The sequence below is a fragment of the Podarcis liolepis genome (assembly GCF_965112155.1).
Source record: "Podarcis liolepis genome assembly, chromosome: 6".
NCBI classification, from domain to species: domain Eukaryota; kingdom Metazoa; phylum Chordata; class Lepidosauria; order Squamata; family Lacertidae; genus Podarcis; species Podarcis liolepis.
In genome coordinates this window covers 4,993,040-5,018,653 of record NC_139559.1, presented here as the reverse complement: position 1 = coordinate 5,018,653, position 25,614 = coordinate 4,993,040, and the positions used below count along the sequence as shown (strand labels likewise).

General features: G+C 48.4%; 1 protein-coding gene across 1 annotated transcript in view; it reads right to left on the bottom strand.

Annotated features, from left to right (window-relative positions):
- Positions 1-4,566: 4,566 nt before the first annotated feature.
- The window catches only part of SCRT2 (scratch family transcriptional repressor 2), a 29,155-nt gene continuing 8,107 nt past the window's right edge, over positions 4,567-25,614 (bottom strand). The window contains exon 2 of the mRNA XM_083507715.1: positions 4,567-6,970. Coding sequence (XP_083363841.1) covers positions 6,267-6,970 — 704 coding nt within the window. The 3' untranslated portion in view covers positions 4,567-6,266. The remainder of the gene's footprint in view (positions 6,971-25,614) is intronic.

Below are 25,614 nucleotides of genomic sequence, written 5' to 3'. Positions count from 1 at the left end.
CCCCAAATTCACAATCTGTTCACATAGCATGTCCATGGCTACAGCCTGCACCAAAAAAATCACACATCCACTGTTTCGTGGGGCCACAATGGCACAAAAATGTGGTTACAAAGCACGGATCCACATGGATTCTCAGGATTTTTGCATTGGGTCACCCCAAACTCACCGTCAAGTCACATGTCTGTGGCCACAGCATGAACCACAAAAATCGTACATCCATTGTTTCGTTCAGAATTTTTTTTTCTTGTTTTCCTCCTCTAAAAACTAGGTGCGTCTTATGGTCAGGTGCGTCTTATGGAGCAAAAAATATGGTGGTTGCTGCAGCTATTAACAAACTGAATTATTTGAGTTGTTGTTTTGCTGCATTTTAAGGCCTGTGTTACTTCATGGATGCTTTTTATCTTCCTCGATTCAGTTTTAAACTGCCCTCTCGGTTGTGCAAACGGCGGGACAGCAATAATCGGAATAAATATGTACAGAGCTTTGTGCTTGCCCCTGCTCTCCCCCCCCCCACTCACTCCATCAATTCAAATACAGACAACACAATTCTGTAGCAGAAGAAGGCCCTTTTTTATTATCCCTGAATTGCGTTTTACAATACTGCAGGTAGTTTCATCTGGGGGGAGAGATTTGTTTCTCTTCCCCATGATCTGTCCAGTTCAAAATCTGGCAAGAGAAAACAAGACTCTATCATGCAGAGAAAATTATTGCTGTCTTATCTTATTTACAGTATAAACACTAACGAGGATCTGGGTTGACCTTGATCGTTCCCAGTGCAAAAAGCAACAGGCGAGAAACCAGGAACCTTCCTTTACAGAAAGAAGCTTTCTGCTGCTTGTCGCTCATGTCAGAGGGAGGTGGTTTTTATTTTTTTGTAACGAAATGATATCTATGACGAAATAATGTAACCATCACATGGATGCTGCTTTGAATGTGCATGTGCAAGCACAGGAATATGGTGGTGCTGAAACCATGTGCGGAATTCCAAAAGTGTCGTCATGGCACCTAAGAAGACATTAGCAATACCTTGAGCCTCGGCATGTTTTTGAGTTGTGCTATTTGTGCCCCGTGGGGGAAATTGCAAATGATTATTGTATACAGCCGTTTCCCACTCCTTGGTGAGAACAGCTAAGACTTGCCCAAGCCCTAAGAGGAGGGAAAAGGTAGGATAATGCCTGTATCGAGGTCCCCGTAACCCATACTGTAGGGACGCGGGTGGCGCTGTGGGTTAAACCACAGAGCCTAGGGCTTGCCGATCAGAAGGTTGGCGGTTCGAATCCCTGCAACAGGGTGAGCTCCCGTTCTTCAGTCCCAGCTCCTTCCAACCTAGCAGTTCGAAAGCACATCAAAGTGCAAGTAGATAAATAGGTACAGCTCCGGCGGGAAGGTAAGCGGCATTTCCGTGCGCTGCTCTGGTTTGCCAGAAGCGGCTTAGTCATGCTGGCCACGTGACCCGGAAGCTGTATGCCGGCTCCCTTGGCCAATAAAGCGAGATGAGCGCCGCAACCCCAGAGTCGGTCACGACTGGACCTAATGGTCAGGGGTCCCTTTACCTTTACCTTTAACCCATACTGTACGGCCAGCCTGCACCAAAGATTCCCTCCCAGTGTGTGTGAGCTGCTGGGGTGGCGAAAACCTTGTGTGTTGCTGTTGTTGGAAGTGGGGAAAGAAACCTGGGGGGAAAGCGAGAACGATGGTGGGGCAGAGATGGGGAGAGGCAGCTCTGTGGGGCAGAGAGAGGGGAACAAACCATGTTTCAAATGAGCACATCAAGTTGGAATTGTAGCAAAACTGCTTTTCCACCATTCACACATTCCTGCTCCTACGGAATGGTCATTTCCAAACTTTTGGTAGCCGAGGCACACTTTCCCCCTGAATTAAAATTGGAAGCACGTGTTATTTTTTTACATACACACACCCTCAAAAGGGTTTGCTTTTTCTGAGCATGTAACAAACAGGGTTCCTTTTCCCCCAGAGGGGCGATGCGCCCCTTCCCATATAAAGTCACAGGCAGGAGAGCAGCTCCGGTGCTCTTGGGGCAGAGACTCATGCAGAGAAAGGGGCAACCTGGATTCTTTGAGCTCAGAGGAGCCTTTGATTATTAGCTACCCACCCCGTTAACCCTCTTGCGATGCATTAATGTGTTTTGGCTCCCCAGTGGAAGTTACAACTCCAGGAGAATGTATGGGACTTGTGGCTTGTGGAAGAAGGGTGCATTCCAAAGGTGGAGGGGGGATGTGTTGATGCGTTGTGGCATTTGGCGCACCTGTTCTAACAACAAACAGTTTTCTTGGACAACCGAGAAGACCGTTGCCGAGTTGTGTCCCTTGTCCTGCGAGATGGCTCATTGGGTCAGAGGTAGAAAATCGGAGGTGTCACAAAAAGTGGATGAGTCTCTTGTCACATTCATTGTTGGGGCCCTTTCCTGTCCCCAGAGGCTTATATGTCCACATCTGGAAGACACTGATGTTGTTTATGTACTGTTGTCCGCAGCGCCAAAAAGTTTTAAGCACATGCAAAATGGCAGAGGCTGGAGAGGTAACGTTCACCTGGAGAGTTTGCATAGAAGCGGCTGTTGCTTCCCATCACCTGGAATTGCAGCCCACGGAGGAGCCGACGTTTCTCATCAGTGAGGAAGACGTGACGGAACAGCTTTGCCTTCGAACAGGTCTTGCACAGCCCAAAACACAGTCTGTTCCGAAGGGGGCAATGAGACTGAAAAATCATCTTCTGAAACATTCCACTTCCCGCATGGCTTTTACTCGTTCGGCTGAGTGTAGAGTTCTGTGCCCCCCTACCTTTTTTCAATTTAAAAAAAAATCCATCACTTTATCAGCAAAATATAAATGTCATTTAATGAGGAGTTGCCCCCTCCTGGTTCTTAACTCTTGTTTTAGGCTGGAAATGATGGCTAGGAAGAGAACGGATGGTTGTTTGAGAAAGACTTTGGTTCCCAGAGCACGCCTGTGTTTATTTTGTCCTGCTTTTCGTTCGAGAAAAGTGGTGCCAGATATTGGCTACGAGGCAGAGCTGCCAATCAGGAAGTCTCCGTCTGAAATATTGCCTCTGTGGTGAGCTGTCTAGGTGAGTTTTGGCTGCCTCCACACTGTCACTATTTTGCAGGAAGAGTTCGAGCGCATACCGGAAATTTCGGGTTTGCGCAGTTAAAGTGGATTAAAGCGCTCTTGCTACAAATGCGCTTTAAAAGCAAACAGTTTGCACTTAGGGAAGTAATGGCAAAATGCTGTGAAAAGTATGGTATGAGCTAACGCATGGAGATGTAAATATTCCCCAGTGGTGTAGCGTGGGGGGTGCAGGGGGGGCCAGCCGCACCGGGCACAATATCTGGGGGTTAGGGTTAGGGGGCGCAAATCCACGGGTTAGGGGGCGCAAATTACTTGCCTTGCCCCGGGTGCTGACAACCCACGCTACGCCACTGATATTCCCACAAGCAGATCAGGATGAATGCAGGATGAATGCTCATTGTCATATAGCCTCACCACAAACAATTTAGATTGCTCTGTAGAGACCAGGTACAATCTACCTTTCCCCGTAAGCTTTGTGCAAGCAATTCAGGACACATGTTCAATATACAGGTCATCTGAGGAATCCTGTATTCTCTCTCGGTCTCCCCCCATCCCATCCCAGGGGCAGCATCTGACTAACCTTAGGCAAAGACCCACAGCGCAACGAAATAGGGTATGTTTTGCATGTGAATATTCAAAGTCCAGTTCCCATCATTCAACAACCATCACTAACACAGGTCAAAGTAAATTGGTGATTCCTCCTTGCAAATGGATCCTAGCTCTTTGAAAACAGCCGCTGCCGCTACAGAGCTCTAATATGCCTCCAGCTTCTGTGACAATGGTGTACCTGCAAACAGCTTCTGCCATCGACGTCCTGCTTGCTAGGATTCATGCAAAGAAACCCCCAATGTTTCACCCACCCATTCTTCTTAAACAATAAATAGTATAAATAGGATAAATTAGAACTTTAAAATAGAGAGCTCCTAAATTTATGGCAGCAGCTGCCATTCTTGCTAACTCACACGCTTGAAAGGACAAACTCCTCAATCAAAGGGAAATGGATGCACTATATTTCTGCTACGAGAGTGGCATAAAGCTGCCGTTACATCCCATACCTCTGATGGGCTTGCAAAGGCAAGGAGGTGGGAGCTGAGCAGAAAGGCCTCCTGATTGGCTGAAAGGCAAATGGTTCCACCACAATCCATTGACACTTCTCAAAGGAAGACTATGGGCATTTAATACAGGCGCCTCTGTAGCAGCAAGAGATTCCACACCCGCCATTAACAAATGTGGAATGACAACAGAAACAGGGCTTCTTGGCTACAGTGGTGTAGCTAGCTGCTCTGGTGCCCGGGGCGGTATGCGCACCCTGCAGCCAGGGGTGGAGCAAGCCGCCCATGGGGACGGGGCGAGCCAAGGCAGTGCACACTGCGTGGGGCCTCTCTGCAGCCTCCCCCTCAGCTGTAGGGCGGCTGAGGCGGTGGGAAGACGCAAGCCCCACGCTGCTCAAAAAAGCAGCACGGAGCTTGCAGGCAGTCTACCCATCACCTTCCCCTCAGGAGAGACGCATGGCTCAGGCACGCTGCAGGCCCTGATGTGTGGCACCCAGTGCCCCCGCCTCACCTAGCTACGCCTCTGAATTAGGCAGGTTCATGGAGAAGAGGGCTGTCGAAGGCTACTAGTCATAAAGGCTGTGCTCTGCCTGCAAAGTTAAGAGACAGCAATGCTTCTGGTTTATGGAAATCACTCAAGGGGAGAGTGTTTCTGCAGTGGCGTAGCAAGGGGCGTGCGGGAGTTATTTTTTCAAAAACACATATTTTTGCCATTTTGTCATCCCCCTCAGTGATGACACCCAGGGCGGCCCATACCCTCCGCACCACCTTCCTACGCCACTGCCTGGCTATGCCTGGAAACGATGTTTGGATTTAGCTATGCAGTCAATCTGTTTCTTGCCCTTGTCCCTTCCAGCCTTCAAGGAAGAATGCTTCTCTTGTGATGACAGGAGGATGGAGAGGTTATGGTTGGGGTTTTTGCACTGGGTTCTTCTCGGGAACATGGTGTGGTTCCTCAGAAGCTCGTGAGGGCATCCCACAATGTGGAGATGGGTGAATGAGGGCCATCTTTGGTGAAGTTCCCTCTCAAAGGCATCACTGTTAGCAACCACTAGGTGGAGATGTCAAGTAACCGGGAATGAGAAGACCTATAACCTCCGTGCAAACAAATTGGGATGGGTGCTCAACAAACAGGCTGTCTGGCGGAGATCCTAATTCTGACAACCATATGGAAAGAAAGAAATGACTGGTTCTCTCCCCCCACCCACGCATTGTGCCTTCCTGGGTCCTTCAAACATAAAAAAAGTTCCTGTTTCCTATGCCAAACACAACAAATCATTCTCTTCCTCGCTTCCAAAGCTTGATTTGAGAAGTCGCTCTGTCTAAGCGTCCCACACCCAGCCTTGTCAGCGTCGTGGGTACCCTTCCTCACAATGCCCCCCTGAGTCGGGTTTCACAGCTTCTGCACTCGTTCTGTCCCCAAAAGATCTCAAAGGGCAACACTGATAGCTTTTCTTCCTCCCCATCAAGGGGAGAAGAAGGAGCAGCACACTAAATAAATAACGTAATAAATAATATAAATACACCCGGCATTTCCCAAGTTATCTGAAAGAGAGAGAGAGAGAGAGAAATGGAAAGAGAGACAATTGTCTCTTTCTTTCCCTCTCTCCATCCCGGTAATCCTGAAGAAAAGTCAAAAGCTTGTCTCGCTCATGCGAGACCAAGCAAGGAGTCTCCCAGAAGACGGCCTTCTGCTGGCATTGACTGGAGTTATTGCTTCGGTTGACGATTTGGAGAAGGAAGGAGAAAAAGGCAGGTCAGGAGGACCAGGGGTGGAGAACGTTCTGCGGACCACAGCTCCCACCGCTGCTGAACATGTGGTTGATGGGAGCGGTGGTCCAACAATATCTGGAGAACATCTCATGGACCACCGCTGGGTTTGAAGGTTGCTGGGCCTCAGGACCAATGCTTGCCATCTTCCCAAAGTCTCCATCACCTTCTGAGAAGGACAGGTTGCAATTGCCAGGTTCTTAAGTGCTTCCTCCCAGTAACAGAACGACTTGCAATTTGTTGCGGCGGTCCCTTTCGCCTCCCAGGGCGACGCTTGTCCTTTCTTGTCCAAACCCCAGATCCCTGAAGACGGTTGCCGTGGTCCTGCCCTGGACCTTCTCTCCTTCCCCTGTCCGGCTCAGTTCTCCTCCTCGCAGGCGTGCTCAGCCCCCTTGAAGCAGGCCGACTCGTAGTGCTTGTTGAGGTACGACTTGAGGGCGAAGGTCTTCTCGCATTGCTTGCACTTGTAGTGCTTGAAGGCCGAGTGCGTCTGCATGTGAGCCCGCAGGTTGGAGCGGTCAGCGAAGGCCTTTCCGCAGTGGGAGCAGCCGAAGGGCTTCTCGCCCGTGTGGGAACGCATGTGTCCCTGCAGGAGCCACGGCCGGCTGAAAGCCTTGCCGCACACGTCGCACTTGTGTTTGAGGTTGTGTGTCAGGATGTGCATGGCCAGGGCGGGCATGGAGACGTAGGCCTTGGAACAGGTGGGGCACTTCCTCGCCATCTTGCTGTCCAGGCTGCGGTGTGTCTGTTTGTGCCGGCTGAGGTTGGAAGACGTGGCGTAGGTCTTGCCGCACTCGCTGCACGAGTGGCGGTGCGCCCCCCGACGCTGGCCCTCTCCCTGGCGCCGTGACCGCCCGTCGGTGATGAAGAAGGCGTCCATCGAGTAGCTCTCGGTGACGGCGGCTTCGCCGTTGAAGTAGTGCGCCGACAAGCTGGATTGGGGGCTCTCGGGGTCGCTGTAGTCTTCGTGCGACGGCGTGTAGATTGGGTCTGAGGACGCCAAGTGGAGCTTCTTCTTTTCATTCTTGTAGCCGGACGACGCGAGGCAGGTCTGGAGATAGCCTACGGAGGACAGAAAGGGTTCAGTTAATCAGGGAATCCTAGAGTTCAAAGGGACCCCCAAATGCTATCTAGTCAACCCCCCCTGCAGTGCAGGAATCTCAACTAAATCATCCATGACAGAGGGCCATCCAATTTATTTGTACCCTGCCCATCTGGCTGGGTTTCCCCAGCTCCACTGGGCGGCTTCCAACAAAGATTAAAAATACCTTAAAATGTCACACATTAAAAACTTCCCTGAACAGGGCTGCCTTCAGGTGTCTTCTAAATTCGTGCCGGAGGTCCGTTCTTAACCTGAAACTGTTCTTAACCTGAAGCACCACTTTACCTAATGGGGCCTCCTGCTGCTGCCGCGCTGCTGGATCATGATTTCTGTTCTCATCCTGAAGCAAAGTTCTTAACCTGAAACACTATTTCTGGGTTAGTGGAGTCTGTAACCTGAAGCGTATGTAACCGGAGGTACCACTGTAAAGGGACCCCTGACTGTTAGGTCCAGTCCTGACCAACTCTGCGGTTCCGGCACTCATCTTGCTTTATTGACTGAGGGAGCCGGCGTACAGCTTCCGGGTCATGTGGCCAGCATGACTAAGCCACTTCTGGCGAACCAGAGTAGCACACCGAAACACCGTTTACCTTCCCGCCAGATCTACTTGCACTTTGACCTGCTTTCGAACTGCTAGGTTGGCAGGAGCAGGGACCAAACAACAGGAGCTCACCCCGTTGCGGGGATTCGAACCGCCGACCTTCTGATTGGAAAGTCCTTGGCTCTGTGGTTTAACCCACAGCGCCACCCGTGTCCTGGATTCTGAGGTGCTGCACCCCAAATATGGATACAAGTAAAATCTGATAGCTATACAGTAAGAAAACAAATAATTGCAAAGGAATAAAGGAACAAAATCTGAGAAATGTGGTCTCACTGAACAAAGTGCCACATAATTCATTCATGAATCTTTTGATGTCTGCACAGAGCTCCATCTATTTTGATCAGGGCTAATAATAATAATAATATATGTTGCCCATCTGTCTGCATCAGAGAGTCCTATCGCTTTCCATCTGACGATCCTTATTAACCTAGATTTTCTCAGCACTGAACCTGAGAACCTTTGCACGCAAAACATGTGTTTTTGCCACTAAGTTATGCTTCGGTGTTGCAACTAGGAAACAGCATGGGAGAGAGGACAGACATTTGCATAGCCGGGTTTGCAGAATGTCAACTCCTCGAGAAAGAGAGGCCGGTGTGTTCCCTTCCCACACTGGATGAAGGGAAAACCAAGTCTTCCTCTTGACTCCCATTTCCAGGGAAGCCTTTGATGGCAGCCAGTGCTGTCAGCGAACAGGGAGTGCAACTCAGAAGGAGCTCAGCAAACAAAGGAGCTTCGGGCGCACGGTTCCACAGCGAGAGGCTACTACGAACGCGCTTGTGTTTCCCCCCTTCCCTGGGGAAATAAAAGGAGCTGAAGTGGAAAGGAGCCGACCTCTTTCTCAGGCCGTTCCTTCTGTCTTGTCCAATTTCCTCTTGATTGACGGAGGGAAAGGCAGAGGCGAGCCGGGTCATCTCATTACCTCCCCTCATCTGCCTCACACGAAAATAAAAAAGGAATTAAATTTTGTCAGCTGCCAAATAGCCTAGAAGTTAGTTAAACGGGAAATGGGTCACAGTCACGCTGAGCGGAAAGGCGCTTTGTGCATTTTGTTCATGGGGTGCAATCCTATCCCCAGGATCAAACTCTAGGGAAACTGGGTGCGTGCACAGCACTAATTGGCGTTGGCCTGTGACGTCACCAACCCACCTTCCCAATGTTTTTTTTTTTTTTCAATTGAAAAAGAGTGAAAATTTAAAAGGCTAATACCTTGCCAGAAGCTTTGGTGGAGGTGGAAGCTGGGTGACTCTCTAAGCGTTCGGTTTGCTAATGGTGTAAGTCTGTCACTGAGGAGGCTGACTCAAGACGGACAAAAGAGTTTATTCACATAGTGTATAGCCAAAAAAATAAAATTAACTCCCACAACATGCAGTGATGGCCAACAAGGTGGAGGGCTTAACAAAAGGATTAGACAAATTCATGGACAATAAAGTTAGTAAGGGCTGTTAGCCACAATGGCTAAGTTGTACCTCCACTGCTTGAACATATACGCCTCTGGCTACCAGTTCCTGAAAACCGCAGAAGGGGAGAGGGCTGCACTTGTGAATCCTACTTGTGAATTTCCTATTTGGGGTATCTGGTTGGCTATTGTGAGAAAAGAATTCTGGATTAGATGAGCCCTTGACGTGATACCTGAAGGAGCATCTCCACCCCCATCGTTCTGCCTGGACACTGAGGTCGAGCTCTGAGGGCCTTCTGGCTGTTTCCTCACTGCGAGAAGTGAGGTTACAGGGAACCAGGCAGAGGGCCTTCTTGGTGGTGGCACCCGCCCTGTGGAACACCCTCCCATCAGATGTCAAAGAGATATACAAGTATCTGATTTTTAGAAGACATCTGAAGGCAGCCCTGTTTAGGGAAGCTTTTAATATCTGTTGTTTTATCGCTTTATTATCATAATCACCAATTGCGTTGAGAGCAGTCTAGCATGACTGGGGAAACCCAGCCAGATGGGTGGGGTATAAATAATAAATTATGAATATGATTATGATTTAGCAACCTGGCACTTCTTATGAGACAGGGAAAACCCAATGGATTTGCTCCAAAGGTGGTCGGTGGATACACAACCAATTCATTTTGGAAAGGAAAGACACCCCTGTGCTCCCTGCAATGCTGATTGTGACTGTTTTCCTCAACTCACTGCAGTCGCTTGCAATTTAAACTGGAAGCCCAGAAATATATGAACAGTTTACTACCACTTCTCCTGAAATATGTAAAAATAAAATCAAATGATGCCTAAATTCCCCCACTCCTCCATTTCTAACTGCTGCCTGTTCTGACCTATATGGTGGCGCTGTGGTCTAAACCACAGCCTCTTGGGCTTGCCGATTGGAAGGTCAGTGGTTCGAATCTGCACAATGGAGTGAGCTCCTGTTCCTCTGTCCCAGCTTCTGCCAATTTAGCAGTTTGAAAGCACACCAGTGCAAGTAGATAAATAGGTGCCACTGTGGCGGGAAGGTAAACGGCGTTCCCGTGCGCTCTGGTTTCCGTCACAGTCCTCTGTGTGCCAGTAGCGGTTTAGTCATGCTGGCCACATGACCCGGAAAGCTGTCTGTGGACAAACGCCAGCTCCCTCGGCCTGAAAGCGAGATGAGTGCTGCAACCTGATAGTCGCCTTTGATTGGACCTAACCGTCCTGGGTCCTTTACCTTTTTACCTTAATATGGGTTGTCAAAAGTGAAAGAATAAAACCTAAAACTTCCGACAAAGTTGTGGGCCACACCCAGTGGGCCACTTTGACAGGTGGATGGGGCTGGACACCTGTCAGTCACCTGGCATTCCCCACGACACCAGGTGATGCAGCTTCAAAAAAAAGTAATGGGATTAAGTACCATCTATACATCATTTTCATAATATTTTCTTTCAATACAGTACATGCAGTAAATTTAACCCCTTTCTTCCACAGCCTTTCCCAATCTTCCCACATTATATTGTGTCCAACATCTCTTGCCCAATCAATCATCACAGATTTAACTTGTTCGTCCTTTGTATGCCAATCTAACAACAAATTACACATTTTGGAGAGATTTTTAACATTAGGGTCTAACAATTCCGTTTCCAATTTGGATTTTTCTGTTGCAAAACCATTTTTCTTATCAAGTTTATACAATTCTTTAATCTGATAATATTGTAACCATCCATCCAATTTATCTGATTCCTTCCTGAGCTCTGATTCCTTCCTTCCTTCTTTTGGAAGGGCCCCCCTTGAATTCAAGTCGGGGATGCAAAGGAGGAGTCAAGCGAATGTTCTGAGTACTCTCCTAATTGTTCGTCCTTTTAACTATGGCTTGAAGTTCCAAGCTTCACCTTGAATATTCCCATATATGACACCAGGGCCAGGAGAAGAGGAAGTAAGTTTATCCTGCAAGGCCAATGTCTGAGGATGGGGGGGGGGTCCCCACACCCGTTGTAAATGATAAGAGGGTAGTTATCCCTGAAGTGTGGATGGCAGTGACCCACAGGGAAGCCCTGTGACTTTGTTTCCAAAAGAAACAAAGGGCTGCATCAATAGGAGTATAGCATCTAGATCAAGGGAAGTCATAGTGCCACTGTATTCTGCTCTGGTCAGACCTCACCTGGAGTACTGTGTCCAGTTCTGGGCACCACAGTTCAAGAAGGACACTGACAAACTGGAACGTGTCCAGAGGAGGGCAACCAAAATGGTCAAAGGCCTGGAAACGATGCCTTATGAGGAACGGCTAAGGGAGCTGGGCATGTTTAGCCTGGAGAAGAGGAGGTTAAGGGGTGATATGATAGCCATGTTCAAATATATAAAAGGATGTCACATAGAGGAGGGAGAAAGGTTGTTTTCTGCTGCTCCAGAGAAGCGGACACGGAGCAATGGATCCAAACTACAAGAAAGAAGATTCCACCTAAACATTAGGAAGAACTTCCTGACAGTAAGAGCTGTTCGGCAGTGGAATTTGCTGCCAAGGAGTGTGGTGGAGTCTCCTACTTTGGAGGTCTTTAAGCAGAGGCTTGACAACCATATGTCAGGAGTGCTCTGATGGTGTTTCCTGCTTGGCAGGGGGTTGGACTCGATGGCCCTTGTGGTCTCTTCCAACTCTTTGATTCTATGATTCTATGAAAAAGCGATTAGGGAGAAACGCCGTGGAATTCCAGGCTTGTGCAAACAGAAGCTTGATATTTTAGAAAACCACAACCCTGGAGTAACAGCTTTGGCTGGAGTAACAACTATCTGTGTTCACAATCTGAGAGACGGTATGTATGCATGTGTGTGCATGTGGGGGTCCTCATAGTCTGTTCTTCACTGAACTTCCGCACCAGTAGGTGGCCCCCTCGGGCAGGAGAAAGCTGCCAAGAGGAGGGCATGCTTGCAGAAAGAAGGTTGTGTCATTTCTCTGAGATGGGCTAAGTGCATCTCGTTTCTAATGCCCATGCATATAAATGCACACATGCACAAATATTTCTGCACCGTGAAGTGCTCAGATTCCTTCTGATCCTGGAATTAGCACATAGCCATTGTTACTAGTAGCCACTGGTAGGCTTGTCCTTCATGAGTTTGCTTAATCATCTTTCAGTCACTTAACTTGGCCACCATCACTACATCTCAGTGGTCTAAACCACTGAGCCTCTTGGGCTTGCCAATCAGAAGGTCGGCGGTTCGAATCCCCATGACGGAGTGAGCTCCCGTTGCTCTGTCCCAGATCCCATCCCAGCTCTTAGCAGGCAACACAAATATTTAATGCAGGGATGTAGGGAGGGTGATCTGCAAGAGACAGCAATTGATCTGGATTGGAACTGGGCAACAGCTAAAACTCTGATAAGCTCCTCCCACACCTGGCTTGAGAGCAGTACATGTGAAAAGGATCTAGGAGTCTTGGTTGACCACAAACTTGACATGAGCCAACAGTGTGACGCGGCAGCTAAAAAAGCCAATGCAATTCTGGGCTGCATCAATAGGAGTATAGCATCTAGATCAAGGGAAGTAATAGTGCCACTGTATTCTGCTCTGGTCAGACCACACCTGGAGTACTGTGTCCAGTTCTGGGCACCACAGTTCAAGAAGGACACTGACAAAGTGGAACGTGTCCAGAGGAGGGCAACCAAAATGGTCAAAGGCCTGGAAACGATGCCTTATGAGGAACGGCTAAGGGAGCTGGGCATGTTTAGCCTGGAGAAGAGGAGGTTAAGGGGTGATATGATAGCCATGTTCAAATATATAAAAGGATGTCACATAGAGGAGGGAGAAAGGTTGTTTTCTGCTGCTCCAGAGAAGCAGACACGGAGCAATGGATCCAAACTACAAGAAAGAAGATTCCACCTAAACATTAGGAAGAACTTCCTGACAGTAAGAGCTGTTCGACGGTGGAATTTGCTGCCAAGGAGTGTGGTGGAGTCTCCTGCTTTGGAGGTCTTTAAGCAGAGGCTTGACAACCATATGTCAGGAGTGCTCTGATGGTGTTTCCTGCTTGGCAGGGGGTTGGACTCGATGGCCCTTGTGGTCTCTTCCAACTCTATGATTCTATGATTCTATGATTCTATGAACTGAAGGTGATAGACTATATGGGACTGGCGGAAATGACGAGCAGATCCGTGACCAGGGAAGAGATACGGCGCAGGAAGACTGGAAGAAATTTAAAGAGTATTTAAAGAAATATTGTAAAATTAATGAAGGTTAGAAAAATGCTGGATTGGTTATTAAGGGGTTAAAAGCGGCAAGGGATAATTAGAAGAAAATAATTTTTTTTTTAAAAAAACTAATTTAAAAGTAGGGTAAGGATTTGCTGACAATTGAATTCGAAATTGGAATACAGAAAGGGAAGGTATGAGGAAGTCGTGAAAGTAAGCTAAAAGAAAGTAAAAATTGGAGTTATACGTGTGTTTTTTTGTGTGTGTTTGTTAGTATGTTATTGTTATGGTGTTGTTATTGTATTGTGGTGATTTGTTAAAACTTTAATAAAAATTTAATTAAAAAAAATGATCTGGATTGGAACTGGACCCAGAGTCATAACTATCAGCTGTTACAGAAGCTTTTTTTGGAGAACAGGCTCCCACCAATTAACTTAGAATCAGAAAGGGAAAGGGACCCCTGACCATTAGGTTCAGTTGTGGCTGACTCTGGGGTTGTGGCGCTCATCTCACTTTACTGGCTGAAGGAGCTGGCGTACAACTTCCGGTCATGTGGCCAGCATGACTAAGCCGCTTCTGGCAAACCAGAGCAGCGCACGGAAACACCGTTTACCTTCCCGCTGGAGCGGTGCCTATTTATCAACTTGCACTGATGTGCTTTCAAACTGCTAGGTTGGCAGGAGCAGGCACCGAGCAACGGGAGCTCACCCCGTCGCGGGGATTCGAACCGCCGACCTTCTGATCGGCGAGCCCTAGGCTCTGTGGTTTAACCCACAGCGCCACCTGCGTCCCAACATAGAATCGTAAAATTTGAAGGGACCATGTAGTCCAGAACTTTCCAAAGTTTTCATGTTGGTGACACACCTTTTAGATACGGTTCATTTCGTGAGACAGTTATTCAGTTTTACTAGCAAACCAGAAGTTAAACTAACCAATTTCCAGCGCCAGGAGGAGTGCTGGGAGTGTTTGTGTGACACACCTACACACGGCAGCTGACACACGAACGTGTCGCGACACACAGTTTGGAAAGCTCTGATCTAGTCCAGCCCTCTGCAATGCAGGAATCTTTTGCCCAAGTAGGACTCGAATCCACAACCCTGAGATTAGGAGCCTCATGCTGCACCAACGAAACTATCTCAACACTATAGGACTTCTTTCCATAATGTGCTAAAGCACACCCAGTCTGCTCCGTGGCTAAGTGGGGATTTGAACCCTGGATTCCCAGGTCCTAGCTCAACCCTCTTATTCCCCCCCACCCCACATTCATCAGAATTTGTGTGCTGCTTAATAGTCAATGGGGACATGGGTGGAGCTGTGGGTTAAACCACAGAGCCTAGGATTTGCCGATCAGAAGGTCAGTGGTTTGAATCCCCGCAATGGGGTGAGCTCCCGTTGCTCGGTCCCTGCTCCTGCCAACCTAGCAGTTCGAAAGCAAATCAAAGTGCAAGTAGATAAATAGGTACCACTCCGGCAGGAAGGTAAATGGTGTTTCCGTGCGCTGCTCTGGTTCGCCAGAAGCGGCTTAGTCATGCTGGCCACATGACCCGGAAGCTGTACGCCGGCTCCCTCAGCCAATAAAGCGAGATGAGCGCCGCAACCCCAGAGTCGGCCATGACTGGACCTCACGGTCAGGGGTCCCTTTACCTTTACTAATAGTCAATGAAACCTCTTAAGCAGTTTACAAAGGAAAGTTAGTTTAGTATAACCACATGAAGAAATCATTTCTTTCTTCTAGTGTAAACCTGCTGCGATCAATTCGACCGGACCATCCAAAGTTCTGGCGCTTGGGCTGACTGTGGTTAAAACGATGGTTCAGAGAAACACAGCAATGACAATTCCCTGCTAGCTAATTGGATTCTTCCTGTGCAGAGTGGAACTCACACCACAGAAAAGCAACAGGCTCCTTTTATGTATTCAGCTCTAAATGATGTTAGGAAATCAAATTACGCCTTCTTGGGAGTCGGTTCCAGAAGCGACCATTTGTCCCAACATCTGTGCCTTATGGAAAAGAACCAGGAGAGATTAACCCATTTGGTATATTCCAGTTACAGATGGCGTTCATGTGGCAAGTGGGAGAGTCGAAATCCCTCCCCCACAAATAAAAGTAAATAAATTTAGGTTTTTTTAAAAGAAATAAATGGTTTCTGTTCTGATCTTCTTGAGATCTAGGGCAGAAAACAAGAGAACAATTTCTTGCTTACGCCCAAGAAGAACTCCCTAACTGGAAAGCTCTCTCCAAATGGATTTGAGGTCATCCGCCAAGATGGCTCCAGACGGGCCCCTCGACATATCAGCAGGCAGCTTCCGTGATGCCTCCACAAACACTGTTCTGCAAGATGGCCCAGGACAGAGAAAAGGAAGTCCTTCTTCACGCAGCTAATTGTTAACCTGTGGAACTCCCTCCCACAGGAGCCAGTGATGGCCACCAAGCTAGATGGCTTTAAAGGACAATTTGACAAATCCATGAAAGAGAGAGGGCTTTTGATGGATACTAGCCAAGGTGGCTATATTCTGCCTTCACAGTCAGAGTCAGTTAGTTGTTGCTGGCACCTGTCTGTCTCGAGGGACAATGCGCCTTCAGGGGTGAAGTCAAACCTATGTGTTAGCTGCTCCAAAGTGACCTCTATGGGGTGTAAGCCTCGGCTGTGTGCATGGAGCTCCTGGGCCACCCGGACGACAAGACCCCCCTCAAGGAGGAGGTGGAGCAGCATAGGCTACAGTATGAAAATAGTGAAATTTCTCACTTCCCACCCCAACTGACACTCCTCGACCCCCCATTTTTTTGGTGGGATGTAATCCACTGGGAGCAGTCAAGTACAACATTCCTCGTTTTCCTAGAGTGGACATGCAAGGGGATGTTTGGTCCAGTCAGTCGAAAACTTCCTGTTTCCTCCTGGCTGGAGCATCCTTCGTTTTGCATGTGACTAGTAGGTGGGCGTGACCTTACCTGTCCAGGTAACAAAAGGACAAGGCACGCAGCACACTCTCTCTTTTTCACTTCCTCCGTTGTTTGACCAGCTTCTTAGCTAGGAATGGTCCTGCTACCTTCTCAGCTAGCAGAAGAACTGGGATTATTCCCCCATATGGGGTAGAGCCACATGTACATATTTGTAACTAAGTCTGCCTTCAGGGATCCAACCGTGAACTGATGTGAGTAAAATTCTTTTATTGGCTTTGAGTAAGATTGTCATGTCTTTATTCTTTTAAGAGGGATTCAAGGGAACTTACCAGGAACGTACAATTCAATCCGAGACAGACTAAATTGTATAATAGTCAGAGGCTCACACGAGCTTGCAACCAGCTATCTGCTGTGCGTTTAAATGGGAATGTAAACTTTGCTCAGTAAAGGAACTTGCTAACACAAGTTAAAGGTAAAGGTAAAGGGACCCCTGACCATTATGTCCAGTCGTGGCCGACTCTGGGGTTGCGGCGCTCATCTCGCTTTATTGGCCGAGGGAGCCAGCGTACAGCTTCTGGGTCATGTGGCCAGCATGACTGAGCTGCTTCTGCCGTTTACTTTCCCGCCGGAGTGGTACCTATTTATCTACTTGCACTTTGATGTGCTTTCAAACTGCTAAGTTGGCAGGAGGAGGGACCAACCAATGGGAGCTCACCCCGTCGCGGGGATTCGAACCGCCAACCTTCTGATCGGCAAGCCCTAGGCTATGTGGTCTCACCCACAGTGCCACCCGCGTCCCCAACACAAGTTAGGAAGGATATAAATAAACAATATATCCTCTCCTGCCACCCAGAACATTCTCACCATTTTTTGTCCCCCTCTTTGCAGACCATCTCCACCACCATTATGCCAACAGGACGTGCCACACATGCCCTCTGGCATCCTAAGAAAACGCCTTAATCCTGAATTGATTAGATTTGATTGTTTGGTGGATTTACAGAAAGAAAAAAACACACACACCCCAATAAATAAATTTTAGAAAGGGGCAAGATTACCAACGGATACACAAAGCATAACAAAACCCCAAGACTCCTTGCACTCCTCTCTGCTCCCTTTTTCTTCCCGCCCAGGGTGGTCCTGCCCCCTGCCTGGCCCTCAGAGCTGGCACGTCCCATGGGGCTGGGTCTTGGTGCCAGCAGTCTCCTCCTTTCCTGTTTTCCAGCTGTGAGCTCCCCAAGGGAGGAGGCCAGCAGTGGTGGCCATGGAGAGGCTATGGAAAAGCAATGGGATTATTATCCCTTGCAGCTGCGGCAAGCTTGGCAGTGGTGCTGGTGAAGGAAATAGGGACACTCCGGGATCAAATTGGAAGATGGGACAGCTTTCGTGATTCTGGGACTATCCCTGGGAAATCAGGACATTGGGAGGGGATGGAGCAGGACCGCTGGGGGGGGGGGTCTGCCGAGAAGGTGTGGCTTGGGGAGAACCTGGTTGGGGGCAGACGGAGAAAACCAGAGGGCTGAGTTTGGCCCCTGGGTTCTGAGGTTCTCCAGATGGATAGGAGGGCAAGGGAGGAGTTGGGTTCAAAACACCCCACAAACATTTTTAGTACAGTGGTACCTCAGGTTATGTACTTAATTCGTTCTGGAGGTCTGTTCTTAACCTGAAGCACAACTTTAGCTAATGGGGCCTCCTGCTGCTGCCGTGCTGCCGGAGCACAATTTCTGTTCTCATCCTGAAGCAAAGTTCTTAACCTGAAGCACTATTTTTGGGTTAGCGGAGTCTGTAACCTGAAGCGTATGTAACATGAGGTACCATTGTACATGCTGAGCAGGACAGGGTTGTTAACTGTTTTGGTGCTGGCCATTTGTCACCCAAACTCACTCTCTCTCTCTCTCTCCCTCTCTCTCTCTCTCTCTCACACACACACACACAGCTTTTTCTCCTCCACAGGGAAAAGGATACAGATCCGCTTAGCTCAGGGGTCAGCAGACTTTTTCAGCAGGGGGCCAGTCCACTGTCTCTCAGACCTTGTGGGGTGCCGGACTATATTTTGAAGAAAAAAATGAACAAATTCCTATGCCCCACAAATAACCCAGAGATGCATTTTAAATGAAAGGACACATTCTCCTCATGTAAAAACATGCTGATTCCCAAACTGTCCACAGGCTGGCTTTAGAAGGCGATTGGGCCGGATCCGGCCCCCGGGCCTTAGTTTGCCTACCCATACCTTAGCTTTTCCTCTGCAGGGAGCCAAGCAGTTGGAGCTGGAAGGTGGGCAATTCTGGAAGGGAAAGTGGCAGTCTCATCTGCCCGCCTTTTTCATTCCAAAATGAAGCTTTTTAAAAACTGTCCAAAAACTTGGACGTTGGAGGGGGGGGCACTCCACAGAACTGTACATAAGGAGTAATTTTGCCCTCTGTTATCCTTCCAAAATCTCTTAACTGTCGGTGATGAATATTATTGTCCCATATTTGCAAATTTCTTTTAGGGGAGGGGTAGCTGAAGGTTGAAATGCGCCTTCATGAAGGCAATACAGGAGTGAAATTTCCACCAGGCAGAATGCAGGTGGATGCTGTCAACATCAGGGTGTGTGGGTGTGTATCTGTAAATTGGGGCTTTGCCACTCTCAACCGCTTTTGAATTTTTGAATTTATTGTTATTCACGTTTTATACTGTATTTTATAATGTTTTTTTGTTGCATCAATTAACGATGCCTTATGAGGAATGGCTAAGGGAGCTGGGCATGTTTAGCCTGGAGAAGAGGAGGTTAAGGTGTGATATGATAGCCATGTTCAAATATATAAAAGTGCCACTGTATTCTGCTCTGGTCAGACCTCACCTGGAGTACTGTGTCCAGTTCTGGGCACCACAATTCAAGAAGGACACTGACAAACTGGAACGTGTCCAGAGGAGGGCAACCAAAATGGTCAAAGGCCTGGAAACGATGCCTTATGAGGAACGGCTAAGGGAACTGGGCATGTTTAGCCTGGAGAAGAGGAGGTTAAGGGGTGATATGATAGCCATGTTCAAAGATATAAAAGGATGTCACATAGAGGAGGGAGAAAGGTTGTTTTCTGCTGCTCCAGACAAGCGGACACGGAGCAATGGATCCAAACTACAAGAAAGAAGATTCCACCTAAACATTAGGAAGAACTTCCTGACAGTAAGAGCTGTTTGACAGTGGAATTTGCTGCCAAGGAGTGTGGTGGCGTCTCCTTCTTTGGAGGTCTTTAAGCAGAGGCTTGACAACCATATGTCAGGAGTGCTCTGATGGTGTTTCCTGCTTGGCAGGGGGTTGGACTCGATGGCCCTTGTGGTCTCTTCCAACTCTATGATTCTATGATTCTATTCTATGATTCTAAGTGTTTTAAATTTGTTGTTAGCCACCCTGAGCCTGCTTTTCTGAACCGGGAAGGGTGTGGTATAAATAAAAAATTATTATTATTATTATTATTATTAATATTATTATTATTATTATTATTATTATTATTATTATTATTATCCCATCACTCATTCCTTTGCAGAGGAAGGAGGGCACTAGCAACCTGCCTAACAGATGGTGAGTTTTCTAAGGATAGGAAAACACATTCCCTCAGCGCTGCATTTTGAACACTCAGCACCAGAGATCACTGCAGGATGACAGACGCCTCTCTTGCCGCCCCCAATCTCTGTTCTTGAATACAGATTTTTATATAGAAATGGAAAGAGAAATCCCTGAACGCGTAGAGCTATCCTTGCTTTCTCTCGCTGTTGAAGATCACTGGGAGATGCTTCCCTCTGGCTGAGATGGGTCTTTAAAAATAGAACCCACCTTTGATTTTTATTATTTTGGCAGATGTGCAATTCAGAAGGTTTAAGAGACGTCCCCCCCAACCCTGGCAATCTCTACGATTCCCCCCCTCCTGGTTCGCCTTCTCCCCCTCCCCCTCCTCCTTGTTTACCAAGTGCAGTCACACACTCTTGGCGGAAAAATGCACTCCTCAGCAATTTTTCACACTTTCGCTGGAACGCACAGCAAGGTTATTGCCAAGAGGAGCAAACTATTTCAGGCAAGGAGCTGCTTCCAGCAACAGGGATGGAAGGGAAACAATGTCTGTGTCGGGAATCTTTTAGGATGCGTCCCGTGTTCCTTCCTGACAAACCTTCTCTCCTCAAATTGTCAAGCAGCGGGTTCCGTTTATCCTCTCCAGCATATTAAAATTATGATTTTGGGGGGTTTTTTGACAGGGGAGGGGGAGACTCTTCCAACCCCCTCAGAGCAGGAGCAACCATCCTTTTTCAGAGTAATTGACGGGCTCCACTTTGCTCCATATGAGGTGATAACGAGTCTTTCAAGTCTCCCTGTTCTTTGTGACACTTCAGCATAGAGTAGTCTTTGCCAGCTTGGTGGCCCAGCCAGCATGGTGCTTGTATTTCAAAAACATATGGAGAGCACTAAGAGGGAGTCAGAGAATAATAATTTTTTGGGGGGGTGGGGGATTGGAACAGGAGTGCACTCATTGGATATGATCCCCATTAGTGAAAAAGGCACCCTGTGCGAATTCAGCTCTATTCATATAGGTCCAACGTGGGACTTGAACACACGAACATTGGATGAAGAGTCCTGTGTCCTCACACATTTACTGTTTCCTTGGGGTTCCCCCCTCCACACTCTTTATGTGATCTCAGCCAATCAGGGATCACATAGTGAATATGACGATATTGTGGCACCCTTTGACAGACAAATGAGGGTGTGTTGCCTTGTTTGTATGTTTTTATAAGGATTTATCTTCTGCATTATGATTATTTCTAATTAACACTTTTAAAAATTATATTTATTATTGCCTGTGTGGTATCTTGTGAGCCGCTTTGAGCACAACTGTGGAAAAGTGGCATATAAGTAAACTGATGATGATGATGATAAATGAGGAGGGGTGGGGAAGAGGAGGCATGTGTTTTTGGAGGATGGCACTTCTGATTTTAATGAGGATGAAAGAGGAGAGCACAAAATATGGTCTGAAGCTCAATATCAAAAAAACTAAGATCATGGCCACTGGTCCCATCACCTCCTGGCAAACAGAAGGGGAAGAAATGGAGGCAGTGGGAGATTTTACTTTCTTGGGCTCCATGATCACAGCAGTCACAAAATTAGAAGATGCCTGCTTCTTGGGAGAAAAGCAATGACAAACCTAGACAGCATCTTAAAAAGCAGAGACATGACCTTGCCAACAAAGGTCCGTATAGTTAAAGCTATGGTTTTCCCAGTAGTGATGTATGGAAGTGAGAACTGGACCACAAAGAAGGCTGATGCTTTTGAATTCTGGTGCTGGAGGAGACTCTTGAGAGTCCCATGGACTGCAAGAGGATCAAACTTATTCTTAAGGAAATCAGCCCTGAGTGCTCATTGGAAGGACAGATCATGAAGCTGAGGCTCCAAGACTTTGGCCACCTCATGAGAAGAGAAGACTCCCTGGAAAAGACCCTGATGTTGGGAAAGATGGAGGGCACAAGGAGAAGGGGACGACAGAGGACGAGATGGTTGGACAGTGTTCTTGAAGCTACCAGCATGAGTTTGACCAAACTGCGGAAGGCAGTGGAAGACGGGAGTGCCTGGCGTGCTCTGGTCCAGGGGGTCACGAAGAGTAGGACATGACTAAATGACTAAACAACAGCAACTTCTGGTTTTGCCAGGTTGCCCGATGGCAGCATCATTGCACGAGGGCACAAAACTGTAGGGAGTGCCAGGACTTGTACCCTCCACCTGCACAATAGGCAAACATTATTTATTTTTCTGCACCCTCTTCAACCCCTCTCAACATTGCAGAAAGTGGGTGGGGCTTTTGGAGTGGGTGGCTCGGTCACGATTTATGGAAATCCGTCCCCTATCGCGGCTCAGATCTCAGCTGCCCCTCTGCCCTTGTTCCTGGCATGCAGAATGCAACCATATCCACCTTGCCTCCCTCTGCACCGCCGGGGTGCTACAAACTTCCCTTTATTGGTGTCCTCGCAGAAACATCAGCTTCTCAAGGGCACCTGTTCCCTTCAACAAAGAACATGCCAAGCACCAGGTTTTTCTGCCTCTCTCAGCTTTTCTGATTATGGAAAGGGGGATGGGAAGGGAAACAGGCCTCAAAGCCCCAGGCAGGTATTTGTGAATTAAGGAGGAGAGGGGGAGGGAGATCTATAGCAGCAGCCCATTCACTCTCTTGCCTCTCCTGCTATTCCCAGAGTCCCTGCTCAAGAACACTTGACACTGATTGCTCCTTAATGCACTAAAAGCACCTTCTCTCTCTTTCAGATTCCTGGATTCTCTCCCTCTCCCCTCCCACCTTTTCAGCGCATGCTTATGCACTGAGAAGAGAGAAACAAAAAAAACCAGATCTTCTTCATCTGGGCTGGCATCCTGTTTCAAAGAGTGGCTATTAATCTGCTGATCAATTAGCGAACTGTTAGTTGCCCTATATCCAAAGTTCTCTGGGTAATGAACGGTTGAGCAATTTAAAAACTGTTGCAGATCGCAAACCACAACCCAGGGGCTACAATGACACTCAGGAAATGGAAATAGGTAAAGGTGGAAATGGAAATAGGTAAATGGACCCCTGACCATTAGGTCCAGTCATGGCCCACTCGGGGGTTGCGGCGCTCACCTCGCTTTACTGGCCGAGGGAGCCGGCGTCCAGCTTCCGGGTCATGTGGCCAGCATGACTAAGCCGCTTCTGGCGAACCAGAGCAGCGCACAGAAACGCCATTTAGCTTCCTGCCGGAGCGGTACTGTCAGGGAACTGCCATCGGAGCCAGAGGAAGAGGAAGGAGTCCAGAGGGATTCCAGAGAGCGTCCTGGGAGGGAGAGAAGCAGCCCATCTTATGGGGAAGGAAATCAGCGTAGCACCAGTGGAGAAGGGGGGCAGATGGGGGAATCGGCGAGGTGGCTCCATGACTCTTCGCCGGAGACCAGCGGGGAGAGCACTGGCCCTCCGGTGCCCACACCCTCCTTGCGCAGAAGGCTTCCGCGCAGGGAGAGTAGGCGGTGACTAGGCGTCAAAGAACTTTTATGCTGGAAGAAGTTCAAGAAACGCCCACTGACGGATTCTGCCAGCGATTGAGACAGCCACGGGTGAATGGCTGTCCGGACAGTGAGAGTTCACCCAGGTAACCCAGCCAGTGGTGGTGCCGATTTACGCACGAGCAACCCCTAGAACCATTACAGGTACCTATTTATCTACTTGCACTTTGATGTGCTTTTGAACTGCTAGGTTGGCAGGAGCAGGGAGCAATGGGAGCTCACCCCGTTGCGGGGATTCAAACCGCCGACCTTCTGATCAGCAAGTCCTAGGCTCTGTGGTTTTAACCCACAGCACCACCCGCGTTCCCAGGAAAATGGAGAAGCCATCACCAAAACAGAGACCCACCGTATTGCCAGCTGGCGTTAAATAATTTAATCATAAAAGCCGTGCAGCTTGGTTAGGGTTGAATCACATTCCAACTGTTCAATATATAGTGAGTTTAAGAAAAGATCAAGATCATAAGCAATCAGGGAGCCTGTGTTTATTTTACTGCACATATCCTGCCCTGTTCCTTGTCCATAGCACCTGACATTCAAAAGCACACTTTCTGAAGGAGGTTCTATTGAACTCAGTGGCGTAGCAGGGGAGGCAGGGGGCTGTGCCCTGGGCACAAAATTCTGAGGGGGCACAACCAGTTGCTCCCATGCAGGATCCTGCACTATCCTGTCCCGGTGAAGGCAGCAAAGCAGCCCAGGCCTGACACTCCTCTCCACAGGCATTGGGCGGGGGGAGATTTGCCCGCCAAGGGCTGTGTTGGCTGGCCAGGATCCCCACCCCTATGTGGGCAGGCAGGTCGCGCAGCACAGCCCCACTTGGCTCCAGTGGGGAGGGAGGCACCCCGACAGCGACAGCTTGTGCACCCCGGACTCAGGCAACCTATGGTACGCCACTGAACTGTCATGTATAATCACCCAGTGCCATGAATTAGAATTCTCCTTTGAAGAACCGCCCCAAACTCCTCACCCCAAGTTGCTATTTGCCTGAGTAGAAAAGCAGCCACTGTCCTAAAAGTCCAGCAGGATCAGACCAAAGGCCCCTCTAGTTCAGTGCAGAGGCCAACCAGATGTCTATGGGAAAGCAGAAAGTCTGAGGCCTAACTCAGATTTCTTTTCTCTACAAAGGTAACTGTAACCACAAGATGAAGCCTGGCTTCAGAATACTACTTAGGACTGAATGTACAGTCATACCTCGGGTTACAGATGCTTCAGGTTGCATTTTTTTGGGGTTATGGACCTGCCGAAACCCGGAAGTACCAGTTAATTCCGGGTTTTGGCAGCCGCGCATGCGCAGAAGCGCTAAATCGCGCTTTGCGCATGCACAGAGGTGCCGAAATGCAACCCGCGCGTGCTCAGATGTGGCACTGTCAGTTGTGAACGCTGCGGGTTGCGAACGTGCCTCCCACATGGATCGCATTTGTAACCCGAGCGTCCACTGTAAGTAAACTTTACTCTTACTTTTAATCAAGACTGTTGTGTCATTATTAAAATTTTAAGAGGGAAATAAAAGGGGAAACTTACCAGGAACAATCCAGACTGGACAAGCCAGACTGGATTGCTTAACTTAAAGGATTCTAATGAATCATCAACTTGCTTCCAGAAATCTGCAAGGAAATGTGCTCTGCTGCTTGCTCACTAGAGTGAGTGAGGAGGGGTAATATTTAATCAATATATCCTCTCCTACTTTCCTCAACATTCCCACACAGAATTGTAGTGCTGGCAGGGACCCAAAGGGTCATCCAGTCCAACCCTTGCAGTGCAGGACATGTAGCTAAAACGGTGTGGTCGCCCTTTTCTGGGCAAGATCCCAGTATCTGATGATGTGTCCACCACAATTAGGGACAGTATATATGAAGGAGCGTATTCACCCCCATCATTCTGCCCAGACACCAGTGGCGTAGTGTGGGGGGTGCAGGGGGGGGCGGCCGCACCGGGCGCAACACCTGGGGGTTAGGGTTAGGGGGAGCAAATCCATGGGTTAGGGGACGCAAATTACTTGCCTTGCCCCGGGTGCTGACAACCCACGCTACGTCACTGCCGGACACTGAGGTCCAGCGCTGAGGGCCTTCTGGTGGTTCCCTCACTGTGAGAAGCCAGGTTACAGGGAACCAGGCAGAGGGCCTTCTCGGTAGTGGCACCCACCCTGTGGAACGCATTCCCATCAGATGTCAAAGAGAACAACAACTACCAGACTTTTAGAAGACATCTGAAGGCAGCCCTGTTTAGGGAAGCTTTTAATGTTTGATGCATTACTGTGTTTCAGTATTTTGTTGGAAGCCGCCCAGAGTGGCTGGGGAAGCCCAGCCAGATAGGTGGGGTATAAATAATAAATAAATTATTATTATTATTATTATTATTATTATTATTATTATTATTATTATTATTCCCCTCCTGGGCCAAATGCTGCATTTGCGAGGGCTGGCACTTTTCTAGCTGAGGTTGGGCCAAGCTAGCCACCTCTACCACTTCTGCAGTGCAT